The 24976-nt window shown below is 26.3% G+C and overlaps 4 protein-coding genes across 7 annotated transcripts; all 4 read left to right on the top strand.

The window, feature by feature from the left end:
• Nucleotides 1-1137: 1137 nt before the first annotated feature.
• Nucleotides 1138-2043, top strand: LOC125370068. The gene has a single exon (XM_048373723.1). The coding sequence runs from the start codon at nt 1277-1279 to the stop codon at nt 1727-1729; it is 453 nt and encodes a 150-aa protein (XP_048229680.1). The 5' UTR covers nt 1138-1276; the 3' UTR covers nt 1730-2043.
• A 5951-nt stretch (nt 2044-7994) lies between these two features.
• On the top strand, nt 7995-8436 carry LOC125370155 (putative lipid-transfer protein DIR1). The gene is made up of 2 exons (XM_048374741.1): nt 7995-8295; nt 8393-8436. Exons 1-2 carry the CDS (start codon nt 7995-7997, stop codon nt 8434-8436), a joined length of 345 nt encoding a protein of 114 aa, XP_048230698.1.
• A 3666-nt stretch (nt 8437-12102) lies between these two features.
• LOC107262317 (putative lipid-transfer protein DIR1) lies at nt 12103-12708 on the top strand. Its single transcript, XM_015727514.2, has one exon. The coding sequence runs from the start codon at nt 12185-12187 to the stop codon at nt 12488-12490; it is 306 nt and encodes a 101-aa protein (XP_015583000.1). The 5' UTR covers nt 12103-12184; the 3' UTR covers nt 12491-12708.
• A 2629-nt stretch (nt 12709-15337) lies between these two features.
• Nucleotides 15338-17554, top strand: LOC8268625 (protein PIN-LIKES 2). 4 transcript variants are annotated; one of them, XM_048375137.1, is made up of 2 exons: nt 15338-16416; nt 16606-17554. In XM_048375137.1, exons 1-2 carry the CDS (start codon nt 15999-16001, stop codon nt 17400-17402), a joined length of 1215 nt encoding a protein of 404 aa, XP_048231094.1. In that variant the 5' UTR covers nt 15338-15998; the 3' UTR covers nt 17403-17554. The 4 variants fall into 4 exon arrangements, with proteins under 4 accessions (XP_048231094.1, XP_048231095.1, XP_048231093.1 ...); XM_048375138.1 differs by having other exon boundaries at nt 15339-16416; nt 16609-17554; XM_015727513.2 differs by having other exon boundaries at nt 15385-16159; nt 16280-17554.
• Nucleotides 17555-24976: the final 7422 nt, after the last annotated feature.

Genomic DNA, 24976 nt, shown 5'->3' with positions numbered 1-24976 from the left:
TATAATTCAATCAAACTCAAAATTATGTAGCTTAGTCATCATTATGGATTATGAATTTGGGTTATTGATCGGTCCAAATTATGTATAGATATTTAAGGGTATTGCTAGATTAAATACTATTTTTAGCATATAGTTTTAGATCATAAACATTTGCATTTTTCATTATATTTCATATTTATTTATTATTCAATTACTTTACTTTATGAATATCATTCTCTCAAAATATTGATTTAAAGTGTTTGGATTTACTTTTATTGTTTTGTATTGATAATTAGTCTTTATAATAAGTAACCTCATAGTTTCTTGAGAGATCGACCTCGTGGTGAACTTATCCTTACTATAGGAACAGTTCATGCACTTGCGAGTACTAAAAAAGACATATCAGTTATGAATCATGGGTTTATAAATTTGACCGTTAAAATTAATTGGGTTGAACCGAAATCTAATTTTGAAGGGAAATAGTATTTGTATATATACCTTCAACACTTAGGAAATGATTGCTTTTTGAAAATAATAATCACATTAAGAAAAGTTTCCAATTAACGTTCATGTATACTGCTAATAATTCAGATTGAAATTATAAAAAGTTGGCAGCTTTAAGTATGATAAGCTAATTGAGTCTTTTCGATGAATATTAACATTGCTAATTAGCGATTTGCAAAAAGTTATTTTTAAGCCTTCGAATTTTCAGTTTTATTTTATTAAACTTTTTAATTTTTAATTTTTATTTTTATTCTATTGAATTCTTTTATTTTTACTTTATTATAATTGAGGACCTTAATAAAATTAAAAACACAAAGACTCAATATGTTTATAAATATTCTTGTTTTTTTTTTGAAAGATATAATTTTTGTTAATCTAAATAAAAATAAAAGTAAAAATCTAAAATAGAAAAGATTTAGGAGTTGAATAATGCAAAACGTAAAGAATATAAGATATTAAAGCTTAAAAAGGAAACTGCGCCGCAAGGAAGACTAAATTACACGGCACAAACAGAAACCCACCAAAAGAAAAATGCATACGGTGCACGCGTTGTCTTTGCCAATGTGTCATTCTCAACACGGTCCATGAAAATGACACAATTTCAGAAACTACAAGACACACCCCTTATATATATATATATATATAAACTTTGCTTAATGATATATTTATACACCCAATCCTTAATCAAGAAACTTATACTCTTTTGTCTTCCCCATTCTATTGCCACACAAACTAAGCCATCTCCGTTTTGCTTGCTAGCTTAACTAGAATTGCCTCTTGCCATCATCATCTAATGGAAGCAACCCAATGGCCTTCATTATCTCCTTTTCTTTCTGGGCAACCATTGTCGATCGAGCAGTCTCGCAGGAGGACTCGAGTAGACATGGTGGTTAAGGCGAGGAGAGAAGGCAAGGGAAGAGATTATTGGGGTAGTAGTGTTGACGAGGGGATGATTGTGTTACGAAGGCGGATTAGAGAGATAAACATGGTAGAGGAGAGTTGTGATCATCATGAGGTGAGTCCGGGTTGGATGGAGTGGGAGAAGGAGTATTACGTGCATTATAATCAAGATGTTTGTGAAGCAATGGGGTTGTTGCAGAATTATCTGATGAATGTTAGACCAAGTTTGGCTTTGGGAACCCTAGCACTCGTCACCTTTTCTGTACTGATATCTTCTGGAGTTGTACTGTTTCATGCTTTAGAGATAGCTAAGGGAATCATTTCTGGGTTTCATATTTGTAATTGATACATACATATATATATATATATATATATATATATATATATATATATGTTTACAATATGCAATGTTCATGAACTTTTTCTCTTTCTATTTTTTCCCTAAACTTGTGCCCTTCATAAAAAAGTTAGCACCTGACGAGGGAGAAAATTGAATTGGTAAGCAACTTGAAAAAGGGTATTAGAAAGAATTTGATTCTGTTAAGTGGAAATTCTTGGAATATGATTCCAGGGCTGGCTTAACCCCTCATGCCTATTAATTTCTTTAAGATGTACTTATAATAAATAAATAATTCTATATAGCTTTTAACTTTTCTAAAATTCTAAACAAATTTACTGTATTATTTAGGTTAACAAATGTTATAATTTACTTGGTTATTATTGTTATATCTTTAACCAACTTAAAATCTTGGTTCTGTAATGATGATTTAAAGAAAAATTATTTAAATCTTAAGAATTTTCTAAAACATTATATGTTTTTTTGATACTATTAGTTTACTTTATTTTCAGAATTAAAATTTTTAAGAAAAATTATATACACAACAATAAAAATCCCGCTTGAAATATTAGGTTTTATAGGAAAGATAAATTCTTTGTACATATAGTAGCCATCTCTACTATAGTAACTTTGGTGGAAAATTTTTAAAATTAAAATTAATTAAATTTTTTTGAGTTTAACTATATTACAAGAAAATTTAAGTATTAATTGAGAGATATTATTCGTTTTGGTTCTCATTGCACCCTACACTTTGGAGTTATTATAATTTTAAAGTCAAATAACCAAAAGATACCTCATGTGAGTAATTTTAATTTTTTATATATGTTATTATTTATTTTCTATCCTCTTTCATTATGCAATCGATTCATTTATGCATCTATGTATTCTAGAGTGTTGGCATTCTAAAAGTCTACTAGAAGCCGTTCTTTATCCATATATCCTATTCTCGACGAAAGGTCCATTTTCCGCCCTTGATTGGACGGCTTCTTTGAGCTAGGCTATCACAAACCTAGCAGGTTCTGCCTGCTTTGTCTTCAAACTATGCATCTTTTAAAAGGATTCCTGCTCTGGTACCATTTATAATAAACCGGAATCATGTCACGTAAGATATGTTCGGTCTCCATTAGTCTTATGGTTTTGTCCTCTTGGTGAATTTGAAAATTTCTTAAAAGATCACTCATTCTATAAAATTAGGCATATTCAATTTTGAAATTCCTGCAACTCCTAAGCCAAACAACCAAAAGACATCTCATAGGATTAATTTTTACATATATGCTATCAATCATTTCTTGATCTTGTTTCAATATGCAATTTAATTCATCTATACACCAACATATCCTAAAGTGTTATCATCCTAAAAGCCTATTAGAAGCGGCTCCTTGTTCAAGCATCCTGTCTTTATCCCAGCGGCCACTTCTCGCTCTCATTAGACTACTTTTACTGAATCAAACTGTCATTCTTTTCAAACCTGAGCATACAAATTTAAATAGTAATTTTACATCTCAAAAAGTAAAAATAATAAATTTTAAGTATTTTTTATAATATATTTATATTTTTAACCATCATATTAAATATTGTGGAGGGCTACAGATTGTTGAGCAACACACTGTATGATTCTCAAGAACATATTGAAGTTCATACAAATTTAATATAACACAAATGATATTTTGAGGATCTAAACTAATTTCATTTCATTATATTTTCTATTTAAGGCAATCCAACTATGCCTTGTGCATTTAAAGTAACGTGTAATTTGCATATTTCATATTAAGTTAAGATAGGCTTCAATTATACAAAGGTAATTATTAAAAAAATAAAATTTATTCTATTAAAAAATAAAATCACCACTAAAAATGCAGGAGTAACAATAGTTTTTTCCTTGCTGAGGGCTTGTTAAATATCCAGCATGAAGATGTGTGGTTCAGTTAACAAAACCCTTGATCTAGCTTGTCATTTTCCCTTACTATTTTTGTTTACAGAAAACCCTAATTTTGTCAAGTCCTGACTCTATAATCCATTCTGAAGTGTCTAATCCTGATGCTCTGTGAGTTGAAAAAAAAGGTTAAAGTGAACACAACAAAAAATGTGACAGATTCTACGAATGACCGAAAATAATGTCAGCGAAAAGCAGCCATGATAGTTCACATCACTGTTAAATCACCTTAAAGTTTGTTCTAATAGCACAACCCATTAACTGATCGCACTGATGATTGCAAAGTTTGAAATATATAAATATGCATCTGCAGATTTCACATGAAATATTCCTAATGCTTGAATCACATTATGTACTATCATTTTGTCCTTGTCGAAATCCAATGAATGATTCCTATTATTTCACTTTTGAAGTCTGAAAAGAAAATAAAAAGGAAACAGAAAAAGAATGCATATAATATGCATCTTTCAATCATGAAATTGGGTTTTTATTTCTTTTACAAAAATATTAATCAGACTTCAGTTCAGACTCCATTACACAACCATATTCCTGTAACTAATCAGCTTTCATTTTAAGTTTGAACTTTAACCTCAAAATTAACCATCTTTGACTTATATCTGAGTCTTAGAGTTCACACAACAATATTTTTACATGTTGATATCGCTCTTGGTTTATTATGTACTGCAAAATCACGTAAAATCCTGAAAAACAGCCTTTGAACTATTTTTGTTGCTAGCTTTTTGCTAAAGAAAAATTTGATTAATGTTTGCTTGCATTTTCTTCAAGTGCATATGCAGGCATGTGATATCCACCGCGCTTTTCTATTATATGTTTTCTGCTGGTCTTTTTTACTCAGTCCTGTTAGAGTATCTCACATTTAAAGTATGCAAAACACTAAAATTTAGTGGAGTTGTTTCAATGTTTGTGTGGGTTTTATAAAGTTTTACCCTCTACTTCCTGTTTGAGAAGGAGGTAATAATTACAAGGTAAGGTTTTTATAGATTCTTAAAAGATTTCTAAAATTCTTCAAATCTCAACTCACCAAATCGATAGGTTAAAGAGGTTGTAATTTCAAAACTTTATGTTACCCTCTAAAACTTTCACTTATCATTTATTCTTCACAAATATGGTAAAATTAAAAACTTTATCTTATCTCTTAAAAACTTACTTTTATAGAACTTTAATTTACTTTATCTTCAGTTTTTGCCTACAATAGTGTAAAAGAATATATAACTAAAGAAGGGTAACTATTCAGGCGATGAGTCTTAATTATTTTAATCATGGTTGAATTCAAGCAGTATGATAAAATCTGAAATTATTACATATTATTAATGGGCTCTGTATTTTACCTACTCTTACATTTTATATTTTGCTTTTTAGTTCAAATTCTAATACGACATCAAATGGCGATCAACTATCTATATGACTAGTTCTATACTTCGCGCGCATAAATAACACGTTATATGACATAAATCATATAGTCATGATCATTACTCATTAGTTTTGACGAGAGATTCATATTTCATTGGTTAGATTTGTAAGAGCTTTCAACAATTTCTGCTCCCAATCATAGAATCTTAATATCCTCGAATGATTGCAGATACAAAATACAAAGAATGATACGAGGGTATTATCTTTTAGTCTTTTACATGTGCATATTAGAAATTATTAATAAGAGAACAAGAGTTCTCTTGTGATCTACCAGAAACATGATGCAATAATTCGTACTCTTTCTATTACAAAACATATGAACGGTTCATATTACTAAATTATCATTGATTAAACATGAGATATTGCTTATTATAAACTTATAAGAAAAAGAATTATTAAAAATATATTTTTATTTATTACAAATTTCTATTTATTTTCAAAATTTAATCAATAGTACTTGAGAATTATAAGATTCATATATATAATTTTGATTTGTATAAATAATTAAAAGTTATATATAGATTTATTAATAATTAATACGATTTAAATTTGAATTTGTCATATTATTATCTTTAAAAATCTTAATTTGACTAAAAACTACTGTGAATTAAATTTGACGTTGTTGAATTATTAATATTATTATTATTATTGTAACTTAACTTGAATAGAATTAAAGCGTTTAAAAAATGCGGCTGAGGTTTCATGATAGCTCTAATATCTAAATTGAAATAATTTGCAAGGGAATACTGAACTTAGATTTATCAGAAATGGGATGTAATACTGAAAACAAAGAAAGTTTACTTATTTTGTTAACCAAAATTTATAAGAAAAAAAAAAAAACAAAAACAAAAGAGTTTGTTTACATATTTTAGTAATGTTTGTTCTGTATTATGTGAAAAGTGACACATTATTAAAGCATTATGAGTTTTATTTCAGGAATATGTTTCTCATCATTATTCCTCAATAATTCCATCTTGAATTACTGTAGATACAGAATTAGTAACACATCTTTTTATTTTTCAATTAGTCATATTTTAGAGAATTAAAAAACTAATATAGTTTCGGTAAATAATAAAATAAATTATCTATTGAAACTAATATAATATAATTTTTGGAAAGTCTTTCATATACTAAAATTTTATATTATTAGTGAATAAAACTAATCTTTGCACATTTAGAAATTTTAAAAATTTTATGAGTATGTAATTAATAATTCCACAACCAAAAATGTTACATTTTTATAATAGATATCAATTTTTATTATCTACTATAATGATGTTTATTTTTTATTCCATTAATCTTTAAATATTTATTAATTTAGTGAAGAATGTCCATCATTTATAATCTACATATTCATTAATTTGTCAAGAGTTAGTAAATAAAAAGAGTTAGTAAATAAAAAGAGGTCAAGCTATTATCTTATAAATATTTATATTTTGGTATAAATATTTTTTTAATAAAATAAAATTAATAAACAATCAACATTTAACGTTTAAATAATGAACATTCAGTATATGGTTAATAACCATAAGTTAATAAACATTCAGTACCGAATTAATGAACATAAATTTAAAAGAAAGATGCGCACCAGAATTCTGATGCACATGTTACATCTAACCGGACCACATTACAATATGGTCTAGGGCGCATGATATAAGGCCCCATATCATGTCATGCGTTGAAAAATTTATGATTGATCCCATTGTAATCATAAAGAGAAAATATTAAATATATTTGACGTCTAATTCAAATAAGCATTTGTGTTAAGAGTGAAAAATTTTATATTCAATTTCTGTCTTTTGTAATAAATTAATTATATATATATAAGGTAAAAAATAATAAAATTTTATTTTTAGAATAATTTAAAAATATATTTCTTTTTCGAATGGTTTTTTTTTATTATGGAGGAGGGATGGGGATTTGTTCTCTAATTGAAATGGCGGATAGAAGCTGCCCACAAGTCCAACTGGCCGACAACCCCTATCAGCTAGGTTTAAATTTAAAAATGAAATAAAGCTATTCAACCCTTTGTTCGCGTAGAAGACTGGCTGACAGAGCTTGCAAAATTTTTATCCGCCTTTAGGTGAGGGGAACAATATTCTTTTTTCAATCCATCCATTTTAACTATTAAAAATCACCAATAAAATTGAAATTATGTAAACTACCACCCTAAAATAAGAATATTTTCTATAGAAAATCTTACATTACGAAAAATCCCTTAGTTTTTGGTAATGGCTAATTCTTGCATTGTAATCCACAATTAATTGGTGGTATCATGAATAAAAAGTAGATCACTTGTCAATATTTTAAAAATAAAAAGATATTAATAAATTTTTTAAAAATTCATTTAGAACATTAATATCATTAAAAAGATATATATTTATTTTAGAATATCATAGTAAAACAATTCTATAAAAATATATATTATATGATTTAAAAAATCAATATACATGTAAATAAAAATAACATAAAAATAAAAGTTTACTTCAATGCTAATATAATTATAGATTAAAATAAAATAAACGTATAAAAATAACAATTTATTTTATTATACAAATAAAATCATTGGTCAAATAGCACAAATAAATTAGTAATGTTATATATTATAGCAAAAGTTAGTTAGTTCAGTAATATTTTCTGAAAATTTATCGGTTTTAAATGCTACAAAACAGTATCCAAACATATTGCAGGCTCATCACCCAACATGAATAACAATTGGATAGAAAAAGAGCCACACAAATCGAAACTACTTTCTTGAAAATTAGTCAGAGAAACATCAAAAATAGAACTAACATTTCAAACCCTTCTCTATAAATTGATAGAGAAACATATTGATCAGACACAATAAGATCAAAACAGAGAAAAAGCAAAAAAATAAAATAAAAGAAGTTAAATAAACATCTGATCAAAATGGGTAGCAGCAGAAGCAATGTTGCAGTAAAGATAGTGTTGGCAATGTTGGTAATTGCAATGATAAGTGGTGCTCAAGCAAAGCCTGTGTGTGGCGTAGACCATTATGATCTGATTGAGAGATGCTATCCGACGACAACCTTAACACCACCTCCTCCGCCAAGCCAACAATGCTGTGATATTGTTAAACGTACCGATTTGCTTTGCCTGTGCAAGTATAGGTTTATGCTCCCTACCTTTGGAATAGACTATGCTCGTGCCATTGAAGTGCCTGGAAAATGTGGCATCCCCCAACCTAAATGTTAGGTGCAACTTCATGGCCTCCATGCATATGGCTGATCAGAAGGTCTTATTCGAGTTATTCTGCTGTAAACCTATCTTTTGGTGCTCTTTTTCAGTCTCCATTTTCTTCATGAATCAGGATGACGTACTATATATGTAATTGAGAAAGTTTTTGAATTCTAAGAAAAAGATTATATTATATTTATATATATTAATAACAAATCTTGCTACTTCTCGTTAATTCTTTTTGCTACTGTGTTACTCATGCATATCCATTAATGAAAAGCAAGTTCAAGAGCAAACTTTCATTTATATGATTTAACAGGATGACCAAAAAAAAATTATGATTATAATAATCATCTCACAAATAATGTTGTAACAGTGAATATAATATTTAACAAAAATCACTGAAGTGATCACATGTTATATTAAAAAATAATTAATTATTACACTATTCATATAATTACCAGTTACACTTTTCATTATTATTAACTAAGAGCATATCTGTGGCAAAATCTGTTGTGTTTTGTAAATTCTTTTTTACTTGATTGTGAATTTTGGAGGTTCTGGGGTTTCTTTTTCCCATGAATCATTATGTTGCTCAGGTCTTTTATTTTTATTTTAATAAAACTGACTTTATTATAAAACAAGAAAAAGAATTAAAACTGTATGTGTATGAAGTGTAAAAGAATTATATAATTTAAGAAAAAGTGACTCAACTCAGCAAGATTACAGCTGAATTTCTTTGTGTTGAAGTGAAATAAGAGAGGGGTAAGAGGAATTGTATTGCTTCTTGAAAGAGACTTCTTCTCAAATAGATTTAAGCCACACGACAGAGTTCCCAATGGCCATATACAAACGGCTAAGAACAACTTTCTCTCCATAAATACCTCATTCTTCATCTTCTATTTAAGCCCATCTCGTCAACGAGAAGGAAGAGAGTTCATCTCCACCAAAGTTTCTACTTTATCTATTATTCTTTTCAGCAACAACACTCCGTCAAAGAACTATCGTCAAGCCTTGGATGCGGATATGTTAATACATTTAATTTTTTACAAAATTTAGAATATAATATAGGAGGAACATGTTAAATACAATATATATTTTTTATTCTATTTTATATAAACGAAGTTATATAAAATAGAATAAAAGTGTTAAATACATAATTAGTAACATTATTTTTTTTATTTTTCAATTAGTCATATTTTAGAGAATTAAAAAACTAATATAGTTTCGATAAATAATAAAATAAATTATCTATTGAAACTAATATAATATAATTTTTGGAAAGTCTTCATATACTAAAATTTTATATTATTAGTGAATGAAACTAATCTTTGCATATTTGAAAATTTTAAGAATTTCATGAGTATGTAATTGATAATTCCATAACTAAAAGTGTTACATTTTTATAATAGATATCAATTTTCATTTTCTACTATAATGATGTTTATTTTTTATTTCGTTAATTTTTAAATATTTATTATTTTAGTGAAGAATGTCCATCATTTATAATCTACATATTCATTAATTTGTTCTTGACAATTTAGTAGTTATAACTTTATACATATTTCTCAAATCAGTATAAAATATTTATTTTCAAATAAAAATGATATTGATTCTTTATGAAAATTATATTGAAATATTTTTATAATTGATATAAGTTTCTATTATTTATAGGCATAATATTCATTAGTTTGTTAATGAATATTCATTATTAATGAATACCATATTTATTAATTTATTGAAACATACATATATAACATAGAAAATAATATAAACCGTCTTTAGAGTTAGTAAATAAAAAGAGGTCAAGCTAAAGTTATCTTATAAATATTTATATTTTGGTATAAATATTTTTTTAATAAAATAAAATTAATAAACAATAAGCATTTAACGTTTAAATAATAAACATTCAGTATATGGTTAATAACCATAAGTTAATGAACATTCAGTACCGAATTAATGAACATAAATTTAAAAGAAAGATGCGCATCAAAATTCTGATGCACATGTTACATCTAACCGGACCACATTACAATATGGTCTAGGGCACATGATATAAGGCCCCATATCATGTCATGCGTTGAAAAATTTATGATTGATCCCATTGTAATCATAAAGAGAAAATATTAAATATATTTGACGTCTAATTCAAATAAGCATTTGTGTTAAGAGTGAAAAAATTTATATTCAATTTCTATCTTTTGTAATAAATTAATTATATATATATAAGGTAAAAAATAATAAAATTTTATTTTTAGAATAATTTAAAAATAAATTTCTTTTTCAAATGGTTTTTTATGATGGAGGAGGGATGGGGATTTGTTCTCTAGTTGAAATGGCGGATAAAAGCTGCCTACAAGTCCACCTGGCGGACAACCCCTATCAGCTAGGTTTAAATTTAAAAATAAAATAAAGCTATTCAACCCTTTGTTCGCGTAGAAGACTGGCTGATAGAGCTTGCAAAATTTTTATCCGCCTTTAGGTGAGGAGAACAATATTCTTTTTTCAATCCATCCATTTTAACTATTAAAAATCACAAAAAAATTGAAATTATGTAAAATACCACCCTAAAATAAGAATATTTTCTATAGAAAACCTTACATTACAAAAAATCCCTTAGTTTTTGCTAATGGCTAGTTCTTGCATTGTAATCCACAATTAATTGGTGGTCTCATGAATAAAAAGTATATTATTTTAATATTTTATCTATTTTGATATTATAATAATTAAAATTTAATTCTTACATTTTCTGAGAAAAAAAATTAATAGGCATGAAGTTTTTTAATATAGCTCCACTTGTGAATATTTTATAAAGCCATGTCATATAATTCTCCAATAATAAAAATATGTAATTTTGATATGGCAAACTCAAAAGAGTACTAATTATAAATAGTTATGAAATAAATGATCTTAAATATTAATAATAGATATATTACTAATATATAACTTACTTAAAAATAGGATTGTTATTTTCTTAAAAAGAGTTATGTTAAGCATAATACTTATTGTAGTTACTCCATAATAATAATAATAATAATAATATTTATTATCTTTTTAATAAAATATATATACATGTTTATATTTATAAATTCAAAAATAATAGTAAAAGAATAATTATTTCTAATTAATATGAATTATAATGACAATTAAAAAAGTCCATGATATATTGAGGAATTTATCGGTTCAATAAAATAAATAAAAAGAAATACATGAAAATTATTAATAATAATAAAAAATCTAGAATTTTAAATTATAAAAATATTTATTACACTAACGTATGAGGTTCTATTAGTGCAATGAGATAAATAAAAAGATATTAATAAATTTTTTTAAAATTCATTTAGAACATTAATATCATTAAAAATATATTTATTTATTTTAGAATATCATAGTAAAAAAAAGTATAAAAATATATATTATATGATTTAAAAAATTAATATAAATGTAGATAAAAATAACATAAAAATAAAAGTTTACTTCAATACTAATATAATTATAGATTAAAATAAAATAATCGTATAAAAATAACAATTTATTTTATTATACAAATAAAATCATTGGTCAAATAGCATAAATAAATTGGTAATGTTATATATTATAGCAAAAGTTAGTTAGTTCGGTAATATTTTTTGAAAATTTATCGGTTTTAAACGCTACAAAATAGTATCCAAACATATTACAGGCTCATCACCTAACATGAATAACAATTGGTTAGAAAAAGAGCCACACAAATTGAAACTACTTTCTAGGAAATTAGTGAGAGAAACATAAAAAATAGAACTAACATTTCAAACCCTTCTCTATAAATTGATAGAGAAACATATTGATCAGACACAATAAGATCAAAACAGAGAAAAAGCAAAAAAATAGAATAAAAGAAGTTAAATAAACATCCGATCAAAATGGGTAGCAGCAGAAGCAATGTTGCAGTAAAGATAGTGTTGGCAATGTTGGTAATTGCAATGATAAGTGGTGCTCAAGCAAAGCCTGTGTGTGGCGTAGACCACTATGATCTGATTGAGAGATGTTATCCGACGACAACCCTGACACCACCTCCTCCACCAAGCCAGCAATGCTGTGATATTGTTAAACGTACCGATTTGCTTTGCCTGTGCAAGTACAGGTTTATGCTCCCTACCTTTGGAATAGACTATGCTCGTGCCATTGAAGTGCCTGGAAAATGTGGCATCCCTCAACCTAAATGTTAGGTGCAACTTCATGGCCTCCATGCATATGGTTGATTAGAAGGTCTTATTCGAGTTATTCTGCTGTAAACCTATTTTTTGATGCTCTTTTTCAGTCTCCATTTTCTTCATGAGTCAGGATGACGTACTATATATGTATTTGAGAAAAAATTTTCAATTCTAAGAAAAAGATTATATTATATTTATATATATTAATAACGAATCTTGTTACTTCTCGTTAATTCTTTTTGCTACTGTGTTATTCATGCAGATCCATTAATAAAAAGCAAGTTCAAGAGCGAACCTTCATTTATGTAATTTAACAGAATAACCAAAAAAAAATTATGATTATAATAATCATTACACAAATAATGTTGTGACCGTTAATATAATATTTAACAAAAATCACTGAAGCGATCACATGTTATATTAAAAGTAATTATTTAATTAACCATTATTAAACTATTCATATAATTACCAGTTACACTTTTCATTATTATTAGCTAAGAGAATATCTGTGGTAAAATCTATTGTGTTTTGTAAATTCTTTTTTACTTGATTGTGAACTTTAGAGGTTTTGGAGTTTCTTTTTCCCACGAATCATTATGTTGCTCAGGTCTTTTATTTTTATTTTAATAAAACTGACTTTATCATAAAACAAGAAAAAGAATTAAAATTGTATGTGTATGAAGCATAAAAAAATTGTATAATTTAAGGAAAGGTGACTCAACTTAGCAAGATTACAGCTGAATTTCTTTGTGCTGAAGTGAAATAAGAGAGGGGTAAGAGGAATTGTATTGCTTCTTAACAGAGACTTCTTCTCAAATAGGTTTAAGCCACACGACAGAGTTGCCAATGGCCATACACAAACGGTTAAGAACAACTTCATCTCCATAAATACCTCATTCTTCATCTTCTATTTAAGCCATCTCGTTGACCCGGAAGAAAAAGAGTTTATCTCCACTAAAGTTTCTACTTCATATATTATTCTTTTCAGCAACAACACTTTGTCAAAGAACTATCATCAAGGCCTTGGATGCGGACATGTCAATACGCTTATTTTTTTACAAAATTTAGAATATAATATAGGAGGAACATGTTAAATAAAATATATATTTTTATTCTATTTTATATAAACGAAGTGTACCCTAATTTTTAATATTATATTCTTTATACATTTAAAAATCAATTTCGATGTCTTATATTTTTCTAAAGTTTTTTTCAAAAAATAATTATATTTGTAAATATTATAGACTATTTAGATTAAAAATTTAATTGTTGGACTAATTATGGAAAATGGTCTACAAATTAGGAAGTTAAATTAAAATTGAGTTTGATTTTTAGAATTTTAAAATTATTGCACCGTATTTTAGAAGTGTCCTAACCATGTCTTAAATATATTTTAGTGTGTTCGTAATATATCAGTAAATAAAATAAAATAAAATAAAATATCCTGACACATACAAACTATGTCGAGCACATATACAATATAAGAGCATCTCCAAATGAATCTTTACATAAACTAAACTCTTTATTATAAAGAATTATTCAATAAAATAAGATTCTGATACGCTCTCTATTTTTAAAATATAAAATAGAAAGTAGATTTGGCTCTTTATATTTAGAGAGTCAAACTCTCTTTTTATCTTTATTATAATTAATACATTACAAGTTCATATACATTTTATTAATTGACATCTACTATTTTTTAATTTTTTAAAAAATAATTTTCTTTAAAATAATTTTCTTTAAAAATAATTTAAAATATTAATATTTATTGGATAAAATAAAATAAAAATAAAAAAAGTATTAGGCTATTTATAAGTAAATATACTTTTTATTAATAAAAAATACACTTTAAAATAAATAGAAAAGCCTTAACTTGAGTAAAATAATAATAATAATAATAATAAAATAATGTTTCGAGGCTTCAAAAGCCATATTTATTCCCATGTGACCCCAGCTTTTCATTGTCGTATGAAGCCACAGCATAGTTTTGTTAGATTTAGTCTCTAAATTTTCGAGAAAAAGAAAAAATAAAATCATAACTCGGAAGATTTGGCATGTATAAAGTGGGAACGTATCCAAGTGTGACAAGTGTCGTTTTACGAGGGGTTTAGGGTTTGAGAAAGTGAAATGACAAGTGGAGCCTACCAAATGCCAAGCATTGGGGTGAATAACAAGTAGATATTAATAATTAATATATGGACAATCTTTATAACTGATTTATTAATTGATTTACAAATTCATCATTTGATTAAAGAAAGAAAAAAATAAAATTTCATAATTTTGTAAATATCTCTCGTTTACTAAAATTTCTTGAAATAAAAATTATTTTAATAATGAGCATTTATTTCAATCCTAATACATTTCATAAATATTCTTAAAAACTGCATTAATTTAATACAATACAAAGTAAGAAAATGGACAAATTTCATACAATTAAAAAACTTATTTAAGATAAGTTTAAATTCAATGGCTTGGGACATTGAAGGTTGAAACTTAGGTAACAAAAGACGTGTCGAAATCAAATTTTCTTTCTCTTGAAAGTTCGATGCCATTAATGTCTGTTTTGTTTTGTTTCTTTTTTCAGTTGTCTGTTTGTACGGTAATGAGACACTGGGTAATCACAATTTTGCAATCTCTTTCTTTTCCTTAATAAATAAATAACATTTCCTTTCAGAGTACAAATGTCCCCATCAGACCATTTCTTTAGTTACTGAAATGTGTACAGAAGGTCAAAACAGTCTTGAACATGAATATTAATTAATAAACAGTAAGAAATATCAGTAGAATGTTTCTACAATTTTAAATAACATTTTAGCTTTTCTTTTAGTCATTGAAACCTTTCTTGTCTTGCCATTTTAGTCTAAAATTGAAGAAGAATTATTAATTTGATTGTTCAAGTTTATGATATAATTTTATCACTAACTGTCTAGCCACTGGATTAAAGGCGAAAGCTTTTTTCTTTTTTTTTTTTATGTATAAAATGTCAGCTTCAATAGGGGCTCCAGGTTCCAAAAACCCTCTGGTATAACGTGGAGAGATTAATACCAGGGAACCATGTTAGTGTTATAACCTTCGGATGCAACATCTACCATTCTATTATACTTGTACCAGAAGGAACAAAAAAAGGACAGCTAGTAAAAACTAAATTTTTCAATGCTGATAATTGAAATGTCAGCTTTAATAATTAAAGAGGAAACCTTTTGCACCCTTTTTTCATCATTTCCAGATCTTCTTCAATCTCTATTCTCATGTTCTATAGAACTTTTGTTTATTCTTGAAAGTCTTTTTTTTTTGAACTACATGAATTTAGTTTTCAGAGTCATAAATTTGTGTTTGTGTGAAGTTTCTCGGCATTTTCCTCTTAAGCCAAAATCAGTTTCTTGTTTCTGCGTGATTGGGCAAATTGATTATGACCCTCTCGCTTAAACTTCTAGTTCTTGCTTCTTCTGCTATAATATTACAACAATTGTTAAATTTAACACTGATTCTGTTCTACCCTTTTCCAAGTTGTTTTAGCACTTGAATGTCATACAGTAGCTCATTCAAATTTGCAGGTACAAAAATGGAGTCTGTCCTGTTTGCTCTCCAAGAAAAGGTTAAAAATGAAGGAGAAGATATAACAGCTGCAATAGTGCCATTGTTGAAACTCATCACCCTTACTCTATTTGGTTTCATTCTCATCAAGTATGAACTTATCCCTAAACCTACTCTCAATACCCTTAGCAAGCTAGTTTTTGTATTATTCTTGCCATGTTTGATATTCACTCACCTTGGTCCACCCATTACTCTCCACAACATTGTCAGATGGTGGTTCATTCCTGTAAATGTACTCCTTAGTACTGCGATTGGTTGCGTACTTGGCTACTTAGTAGCTTTGATTTGCCGGCCGCCGCCAGAGTTCTTTCGCTTTACAATCATTATGACAGGATTTGGCAACACAGGTAATATCCCACTAGCAGTGGTTACATCAGTATGTGATGATACTGATAATCCGTTCGGGATCGATTGTTATACTAATGGTATTGCTTATGTATCTTTCGCGCAATGGGTTGCTGTTATTCTTGTTTATACGTTTGTTTATCATATGATGGAACCTCCATTGGAACATTATGAAATTGTTGATGATGAAGTAGGAGAGATTGAAGAGATATCTATTGATGACAGTAGGCCACTACTTGTAGAAGCTGAATTTCCAGGACTGGAAGATCAAGAAAGTGAGCATAGCAAGACACCCTTTATAGCAAGACTTTTCAATGGCGTTTCAGAAAGACATGTCCCTAATCCTGATAAAATAGAAGAGTCATCCGGAGCAGGAGAGGAGGAAGAAGGAGATGAAAACAGTCCGAAATCGATTGCCTGTCTGGTAGAGCCCAGAATGGTCAGTAAGATTAGAGTTGTGGCGGAACAAACACCAATCCACCACGTTCTTCAGCCTCCGACAATTGCATCCCTGTTGGCTATTATCATCGGGGTAATTCCTGCAGTGAAGAAGATAGTGTATGGTACTGAAGCTCCGCTCGAGTTTATGACAGATAGTTTGGATATTCTATCCGAAGCAATGGTGCCATCGGTTATGCTAATCCTAGGAGGATTGCTAGCCGAAGGACCGACCAACTACAAACTTGGTACAAGAACAACTATTGGAGTTATTGTCGCAAGGCTTTTGGTGCTACCCGCGATCGGAATTGGAGTCATTTACTTAGCTGATAGATGGAATCTGTTAATCTCTGGCGACCTAATGTATCGGTTTGTGCTTCTGCTGCAATACACAACGCCAAGTGCTATCTTGCTTGGAGCTGTGGCAAGCTTGAGAGGTTATGCAGTTAAAGAAGCTTCAGCTCTCCTGTTCTGGCAGCATGCTTGTGCTGTTGTTTCTCTGTCAGCATTCATACTTCTCTACTTCCATCTGCTGCTTTTATATGTCTAATCTTTCTGTCGTTTAACATTCTAGTTTTGATGCAGACATGTTTTGAATTTCTGGGTCTGATACAAGTATGATATCTGTAAAAGCATTAGAAAGATTTCATTTGATATCACTCAAGAGGAATTAAATTAAAATCTGATATTGATATTTGTGTTTATGTAGCATTTATGAAGATGATATATAATATGTCTTATCAATTTTGTGAAATTTAAGGGAACAAATTCCCCTGCATAAAACAGAGTAGAATAATTTGATGCAATGGTGCAGTTTGCCAAGTGAACGCTATTTCTTTGGTATATATGAAATTTATTTTAGATACTAAAATTGTCTTGCACTAGACAGACAACACGTTTTCTATTACCATGCCCCATGTTTTTTTCTATTATATTATTAATAATTTCTTATAATTTCTTATTTTAATTTTTATTTTCAGTGATTTTATATTTCTTTTTTTATTGCAATACTGCATTTATTTTTAATAATATACCAGTACTTTTATAATGAAAATTTTCATGTATTAAAATTAAATTTTATATATATATATGTGAAGCTTTATTAAGAATTCAAATTTTTGTGAAAAAATAAAATTAGATCATACTTTAATAATATTCGTATTTTAATATCTTATTTCATAAAATTCAAAATTCAATTATTTTATATTAAAAGCCTAATAATGACTTATTTTCTATTAATCTAATAATAATAATGACAAATTAAAATCAATATTTATATATTAATAATTATAAATTATAAAACACAATCATAGGATATTAATGCAAGCTTATCAGTAAAAACTATAAACATCAATAATAAAACTATATGTTTGTAGGTTAAAAACAATAAGTTCATAAATTATAAATTGTACGTTTATTACACACGTATACTTAAAGTTCATATATCATAGTTTAGAAATTCATAAAAAAAAACACAGGTTCATAGATTAAAAATAATAAGTTCATAAATTATAAATTATAGGTTCTTTACATGTATATCTGAAGTTTATATATTATAGTCTAGAAATTTATAAAAGAAACTACATGTTCATAAGTCAAATACAACAAATTCATAAATTATAAACTATAGGCTTATTACACATATACCTAAGGTTCATATATAATAGTCTAAAAATTTATTAGAACAAACTATAAGTTTATAGGTTAAAAATAAAAAGTTCATAAATTATAAATTATATGTTCATCATACATATATTTAAAATTCATAATTTATAGTTTAAAAACTTATAAATTAAAAAATAAATTTATATGTTACTCGATGAATTTAGAATTCACATAAAACGAAACTAAACTTTATATATGATAAATTTGTTAAATTTGTAATCAATACTTAATGATTATATTGCTTATAATTATATATAACTTAAATTCTCGATAATAAAGTTCAACGTCATATAAAAGATAAATATAATATTTTATTTAAAATATAAAATTATCATCAAAAGCCATTTAAAAAATTAAGAAAATCAAAATCTATAAATAAAAATTACATTAAATAATTTTATGTAAAATAAGAATTTATTTTCTTAAAATTTTTCTACTGATACTCAACATATTAAAATTATAATTAGAAGAATTAAATAAATATAAAGATTTAACTACTAATATTATTTTTTTCTTAAATAAATTATATAATTTTAATTTAAAAAACTAAACAAATAAAAGACTCAACCATCAATGTAATCTTTTTAAAAATATAATTTTAATTATTTTCTAATTATTAAAAATAAAATAAAATAAATATAATCTTAATTATGAGCACTACAAATAAATAAGAAAACTGTTGTTCTAGTTTAACAGCTACTACAGCTCCTTGTTTCTAAAGTCAATTTTTTTTATTAAGAGTCAATATATGCATACACACGTGTGATCATCCACCAAACTCGTGCGTTTTTGTCTCATGAACATTATACATTATGTATCTGAGCCACTTGATTTTGAATTTGAGTTTGTTACTTTACAGGGATTCTTCACTAACTTCTATTCTTTTGAACTAATATAAAAAGTTATATACTCATTTAATTTAATTATATAAAATTTTAAATGACTTTTTATATACCATGAGCATAAAAATTAAATATAAAAAATGTATAATTATTAAAAAAATCATATATTTTATATTTGTTATCAAATTTAATATATAACTCTTCAATTTTAAAATTTTAAGTATCATATTTTAATACTAATTTTAATTTTAATATTCAATAATATTATCAATTTAATTTATCAAGGTAACGTGGACTCCAACGAGAACGAAATAAAAGAAGAACTGAGTCGGCAATCTTATTATTAAAATATTATAGTTTAAACATATAAGAATAATAAAATTAAAAAATTAAAAAAATAATTTTATACACTTAAATGAAAATAATTTAATAATGGAATAAATCAATAATTCCTATATTAATTTAACTTTTTATTATTATTTTTAAAGTCTATGTCATGTTAATAAGTTTGATGAATAATTTTATTGAAAATTAAAATTAAAATTAAAATTAAAATTGATATTAAAATATAATATTAAAATTTCAAAACTATATGCGAAATCTAATAAAAATTGGATGATTGTTTTGGCAATTAAGCGAGCCCTAGCGAGCACAAGTCTAGATGTGCTTCTGGACCACACTTGATATAGTTATGTTTTGGACCAATTTTCCATTTAACTAAATATAATACTCGAGAGTTCAGTTGATAGTTAGGTGGTAGTGAATATTTAAATCGATTCTTAATTAATATTTAGATTTATCCAATTTAAATAATATTTATAGTAATATCAAGATTTATCATTTATTGGACAAATCCATTTAATCGGTGCATCTATGTAGAAGTCTTTCAATAAATAAACATAGGCTTAATTATCAAAAAAAATTCTGAATTTTGCACTAGCGCGTAATTTTTAAATTTTTAATTTTAATACCATACTTGAACATTAATTTTAATTTTAGCATTTAATAAAATTATCTATCAAATTTGCTAGTTTGGCGTGAATTCCGGCAACAACAAAAAAGAATTGATTCAACATTTTTCATTACTAAAATATTATAATTTAAATATATAAATTTATATTTTTTTTTTAATTTTAGAGTTTTATTAATTATTTATGTGCTTAAACGATAATATTTTAATAGTGAGAGTACTGACTCAATTTTTTTTATTGTTGTGGCTGGAGTTCACGCCACGTCAGCAAATATTGTTGATAATTTGATTAGAGGTTAAAATCAAAATCAATATTAAAATTTGATGCTAAAATTAAAAATTTAAATTTTACATGTTAGATTTAATAACGAGTGCAAAGTATATGATTTTTTTTAGCGATTAAGCCATAAACATATAGGTTTAATTACTAAAAGATTCATGAGTTTTTCTTTTAATATATACTTTTAATCCTTATTTCAAGATTTAAAATTCTAATGTTGAGATTTTGTTGATGATTTTATACTTTAACTGGTACTGGGAATCATATTATATAAGAATTTATATTTCCATAAGGTCTAATTACTAATGATTCTTCCGCACGTTTTAAGAATTGGTATTGGTAATCATATTATATAAGAATTTATACTTTAAAATTCTAATGGTAATCATTTGTATTGTTACTTTTTAATAATTTTATCTAATTTTTTTAAAATTTTAAAATAAATATCTATGACTTCAATTATTTTTAAAAACACTTATCGATAACAATTATTTAATGAATAAAATGACATGACAAGTCAATTTATTAACATAAGGATTAATGAGTTAATAAAAAATTTATTATATTTAGATGTAAAATATATGATAAAATAAATATATATGAAATTTTTAATAATTATATTATTAAGTTTAGGATAAATTATTTTTACCGATTTATAATTGTCATTCTTTTAATAAGTATAATCAACTTTCTATATCTTTTTTTTATCTTAAAATTTTAAAAATTATCATCAAAAAATATTTTAAAAAATAAATTAAAAGAATAAATATTTATTTTAAAATCTTGAAAAAATTGAATAAAATTATTAAAAAGTGTAAAATTTAGAATTTAATTTGTAATTTGGCGTTTTCATAATCATACTTCAATTTCTAACAGAAGTTTGACTCTACTTATAATTCATAAAACAATAATTTTATTTGCAATTTAATCCATAATTTTTATTTTATAAAAATCTAATCCTTCAAAATTTAATATTTATCAAGTTATATAAGGATTGAATATGTTAATTTTGATATCATACGGGATCAATAGAAGGCAAATTCTAGTGTATATTATAACTATGGATGAATGATTTAAGTGTTATGGTTTTAATATTTAAGTATAGAATACTCTGAATATATAATCATTAAAGGGTTAATACTTAATCCTTTTCACTCTTATTTGATATGCACTTTTATTAAGGATGTGGGATTAATGTATATTCTTCTCGTAGATATCTTTTGTGTTGAAGAAGGTTAAAAGAAATAAATTAAAATTTTATTATAATTAACTATTTTAAAGATCTTAATAGATAATTTTATTTTTATTTTCTAAAATATTTATACTAACCATTTTAAACCACCAATGCATTTTTTATTATCACAAAATTTAGCAATTATATATGTAATAATAACTGCTAATCTCATTATTTTAATCTTGATCAAAATGTTAATAATTTATCTAAGAGTTTGATATTATATATTCGTATTAGATAAGTTTTTGCAAGATTTTCAATTAAATAATTTTAAATTTAGAAAAGATAAACTGGGAGTTTGAAAACGAAAAGATGGCTTTATATTTTGTAACCAATCTTCTGATTCATCATCAGCTGTAATTTCAATTAGAAAATTTGAAGAAATAGTAGTAAAAAATGGTAACTCAAGAGTAACTGTAAAAAAGAAAAAGAAAAAGTTTAATTCCTGATTTATGTTCGTTGTCATATATAATATGCACATGCAATGCTCATAAATTGTCTGAGAAAATTAGGTACATTAAAAACGACAGATAGTTTGGTAGGAATCTGAGAAAAGTACATTTTTACAATGCCTTTTTAGTGATTTTTTTTCCTTTCCTCTAACGTTCTTCTTCATTGCCTTGTGTAATTAACTTCCATTCTCGTAGAGTAATTGAGCTTAAACTTATTGCACAGCTAACCCTCAAAAAGCCAAAAACAATAATAATAATTAATTTATTTATTAAAATCCTAATTAAGTCCAAGCCTATATTTGGGATCTATATTTTATTATTATGGTAAACAACCTTATTTTTAATTCCATTTTTTACCCATTATGAAAAACAATATATCAACTCTAAATAACTAATATGGAATAGCAGCTCTGCACACTACAGCAAACTCAAGCCCTCCCCTCCTTAGTGGTAAAAATCATATCAATAGGTTGATTTGGGGTTGACCATGAAATTGAATTTCATATAATAAACTTTATTTCTGGAATCAGTTGTAATAAATAATTATATAGATAGAAACAGGTTCTTATAGCAAAATAAGCTTCTTGGTCGAAATAATCCAAATTTTTGCTTAAATCTTATTTTAGTTAATGCTTTTCATTCTCTATTTTGTATGCTTTCATTTTCAATGTCATCATTCAGTTACTCAAATAGGAAGGTGGTAAATTTGATCACTATTAATTAAAATATTAACCGATCTCTTGCTTGCCTATATTCATTCATGCTCCAAAATGTCAAATGGTGCCATCCTTAGTGTTGGTTGCCACTTGCTCATCGCCCATTTGAGCACCAGAACTTGCTTGCTTAATAATGGGGTAACTTGAAAAACTTCATTTAGGTCATTCGAAAGTTAGGTTCCCCACCAAGGCTAAATCTAAGAAATTTGCTATGTGAAGTGGGTTTTAATATAAACGGAATTAAAGTAAGTCAAAATCCCGGTTAGAGAAAACTTTCACAAAGCTATTCCATCCTTTATCATTTAAAAATATTTGCTTATGTAAGAGGAGTGGTGGCTATATATTTTCTTTTTGCGGATGTGATATTTTTTTTAAGTTGCTATTTTTTAATTATTTATGAGAGAATTAATGGGTAGTGATATAGACAATAAGAAATAGTCATTTTATATTCGTTATAAAAGTGAAAATTCAGCTAATATAAAAAACTCCCGTAAAAGTGAAAACTCACCTAAAACATTTCACTTTCAATAGTAAACTTTTGTTATTTGAGTTAGACTTCAAGTGCCATAAGTTGCTATTGCTAATGAAGAAGAACAAGGGATTTTTCTCTAGTAAGGGAATTTTTAAAAATTATTATTTTAAGATAAAATTGTACAAAAGTCTAGCTTTGAGATTTGAAAAAAAAAATAAGAAAATGGCAGAGACAATTTTTAGAAAATACAAAGAAAAAAACATATAAAAATAAAGAAATTAAAAAAATATATATATGTAAAGAATACAACGAATGGTTATTTTTTGAAATTTTCTATTTAAAAAAAAAAGGTATTTTTATGACCTTTAAAGTTCATGATTTCTAAATAATATTGTATCAGGGTTTCTAATTGATCTGGATGCATGATATAATAATTCATTTAGAAATCGACCTGGATGCATGATATAACAATTCATTTAAGTCAAAATAAAGCAAAAAAAAAAAAATTGTATTAAGCAGTAGCCTGAAGCACAAGACTCGCTCCATATTCGCTATAGATTTAGTGAAGCCCATAAATTTCTGTTAAACTGCCTATTGATGATGGGCAAATGGGTTGCTACCTTGAAACTGAAGCTTCTCTATCACAATTGAGACGAGAAATTATTATTATTTTTTATTTACAAAGACCTCAAGGCCCAAATCCAAGTAAACATTAACTGAATATATTGGAAAATGATGAGCTCCTGCTTGTTATGACCCATTTGCTGGAGAAAGAAAATAGAAACTAGTCAGCCAAGCCAAGGATGGCCACACAAGTGTAAGGACCTACCTCAAGAAGCAATGGCAGCACAAATAGCCTCAACTTGTTCAGTCTGTTGTTGGGACTGCATGCAGTTTTAGTACCTTAAGAAAATTTAGATTCCTGCTGATTGATGATAGGCAGGCAAGGACCACAAAATTCCAACAGGAATATTTGGCTTCAACCTTGAGTTATAAGCAGCACTCTTCCCTAATTTTGCAAATCAGGACGATACAAGAACTAATAAATGAAAAAAAAAAAAAACGAAAGTAGTTTATGGGGGACCCTTTTGGTTCAAAATTGTGAATGGAAATAGAAATTAGAATGAATATAAAAAGAAATCAAAAGAGAATTATTATATTTTATATATTGTTTGGTCGTATAAATGACAATCAAATTTTATTTATTATCGGTATTGATAATAATATTTAATTTGTTATTATTATATATTATAAGATTACAAAATAATATAAATATAAATGATAAGTCATTATGTAGTTTATTTGATTATTTATAAATAGTTTAATTTATCTATATATAAATAAAATATTCAATTTTTACGAGGGAGGGAACGAGTAATTTCCGTTAATCAAGAAATCTCATTCTAATTATATAATAATTTCTAATGAACCAAATGTCAATAATGAGAATCACTCATTTCCATTAACCTTTCATACACCAAACATACTTGCCC

The sequence above is a fragment of the Ricinus communis genome, chromosome 5 (assembly GCF_019578655.1).
Source record: "Ricinus communis isolate WT05 ecotype wild-type chromosome 5, ASM1957865v1, whole genome shotgun sequence".
Classification (NCBI taxonomy): domain Eukaryota; kingdom Viridiplantae; phylum Streptophyta; class Magnoliopsida; order Malpighiales; family Euphorbiaceae; genus Ricinus; species Ricinus communis.
The sequence above is the reverse complement of the archived record's forward strand: the minus strand, read 5'-3'. Positions and strand labels throughout refer to the sequence as shown.

Bases quoted from the DNA above. Each gene is read 5' to 3' on its own strand.
- LOC107262317 (XM_015727514.2), top strand. From the start codon at position 12,185: ATGGGTAGCAGCAGAAGCAATGTTGCAGTAAAGATAGTGTTGGCAATG.
- LOC8268625 (XM_048375136.1), top strand. From the start codon at position 15,999: ATGTCATACAGTAGCTCATTCAAATTTGCAGGTACAAAAATGGAGTCT.
- LOC125370068 (XM_048373723.1), top strand. From the start codon at position 1,277: ATGGAAGCAACCCAATGGCCTTCATTATCTCCTTTTCTTTCTGGGCAA.
- LOC125370155 (XM_048374741.1), top strand. From the start codon at position 7,995: ATGGGTAGCAGCAGAAGCAATGTTGCAGTAAAGATAGTGTTGGCAATG. The intron at 8,296-8,392 runs GTTAGGTGCAAC...GCTCTTTTTCAG, and splicing joins TGGCATCCCCCAACCTAAAT to TCTCCATTTTCTTCATGAAT.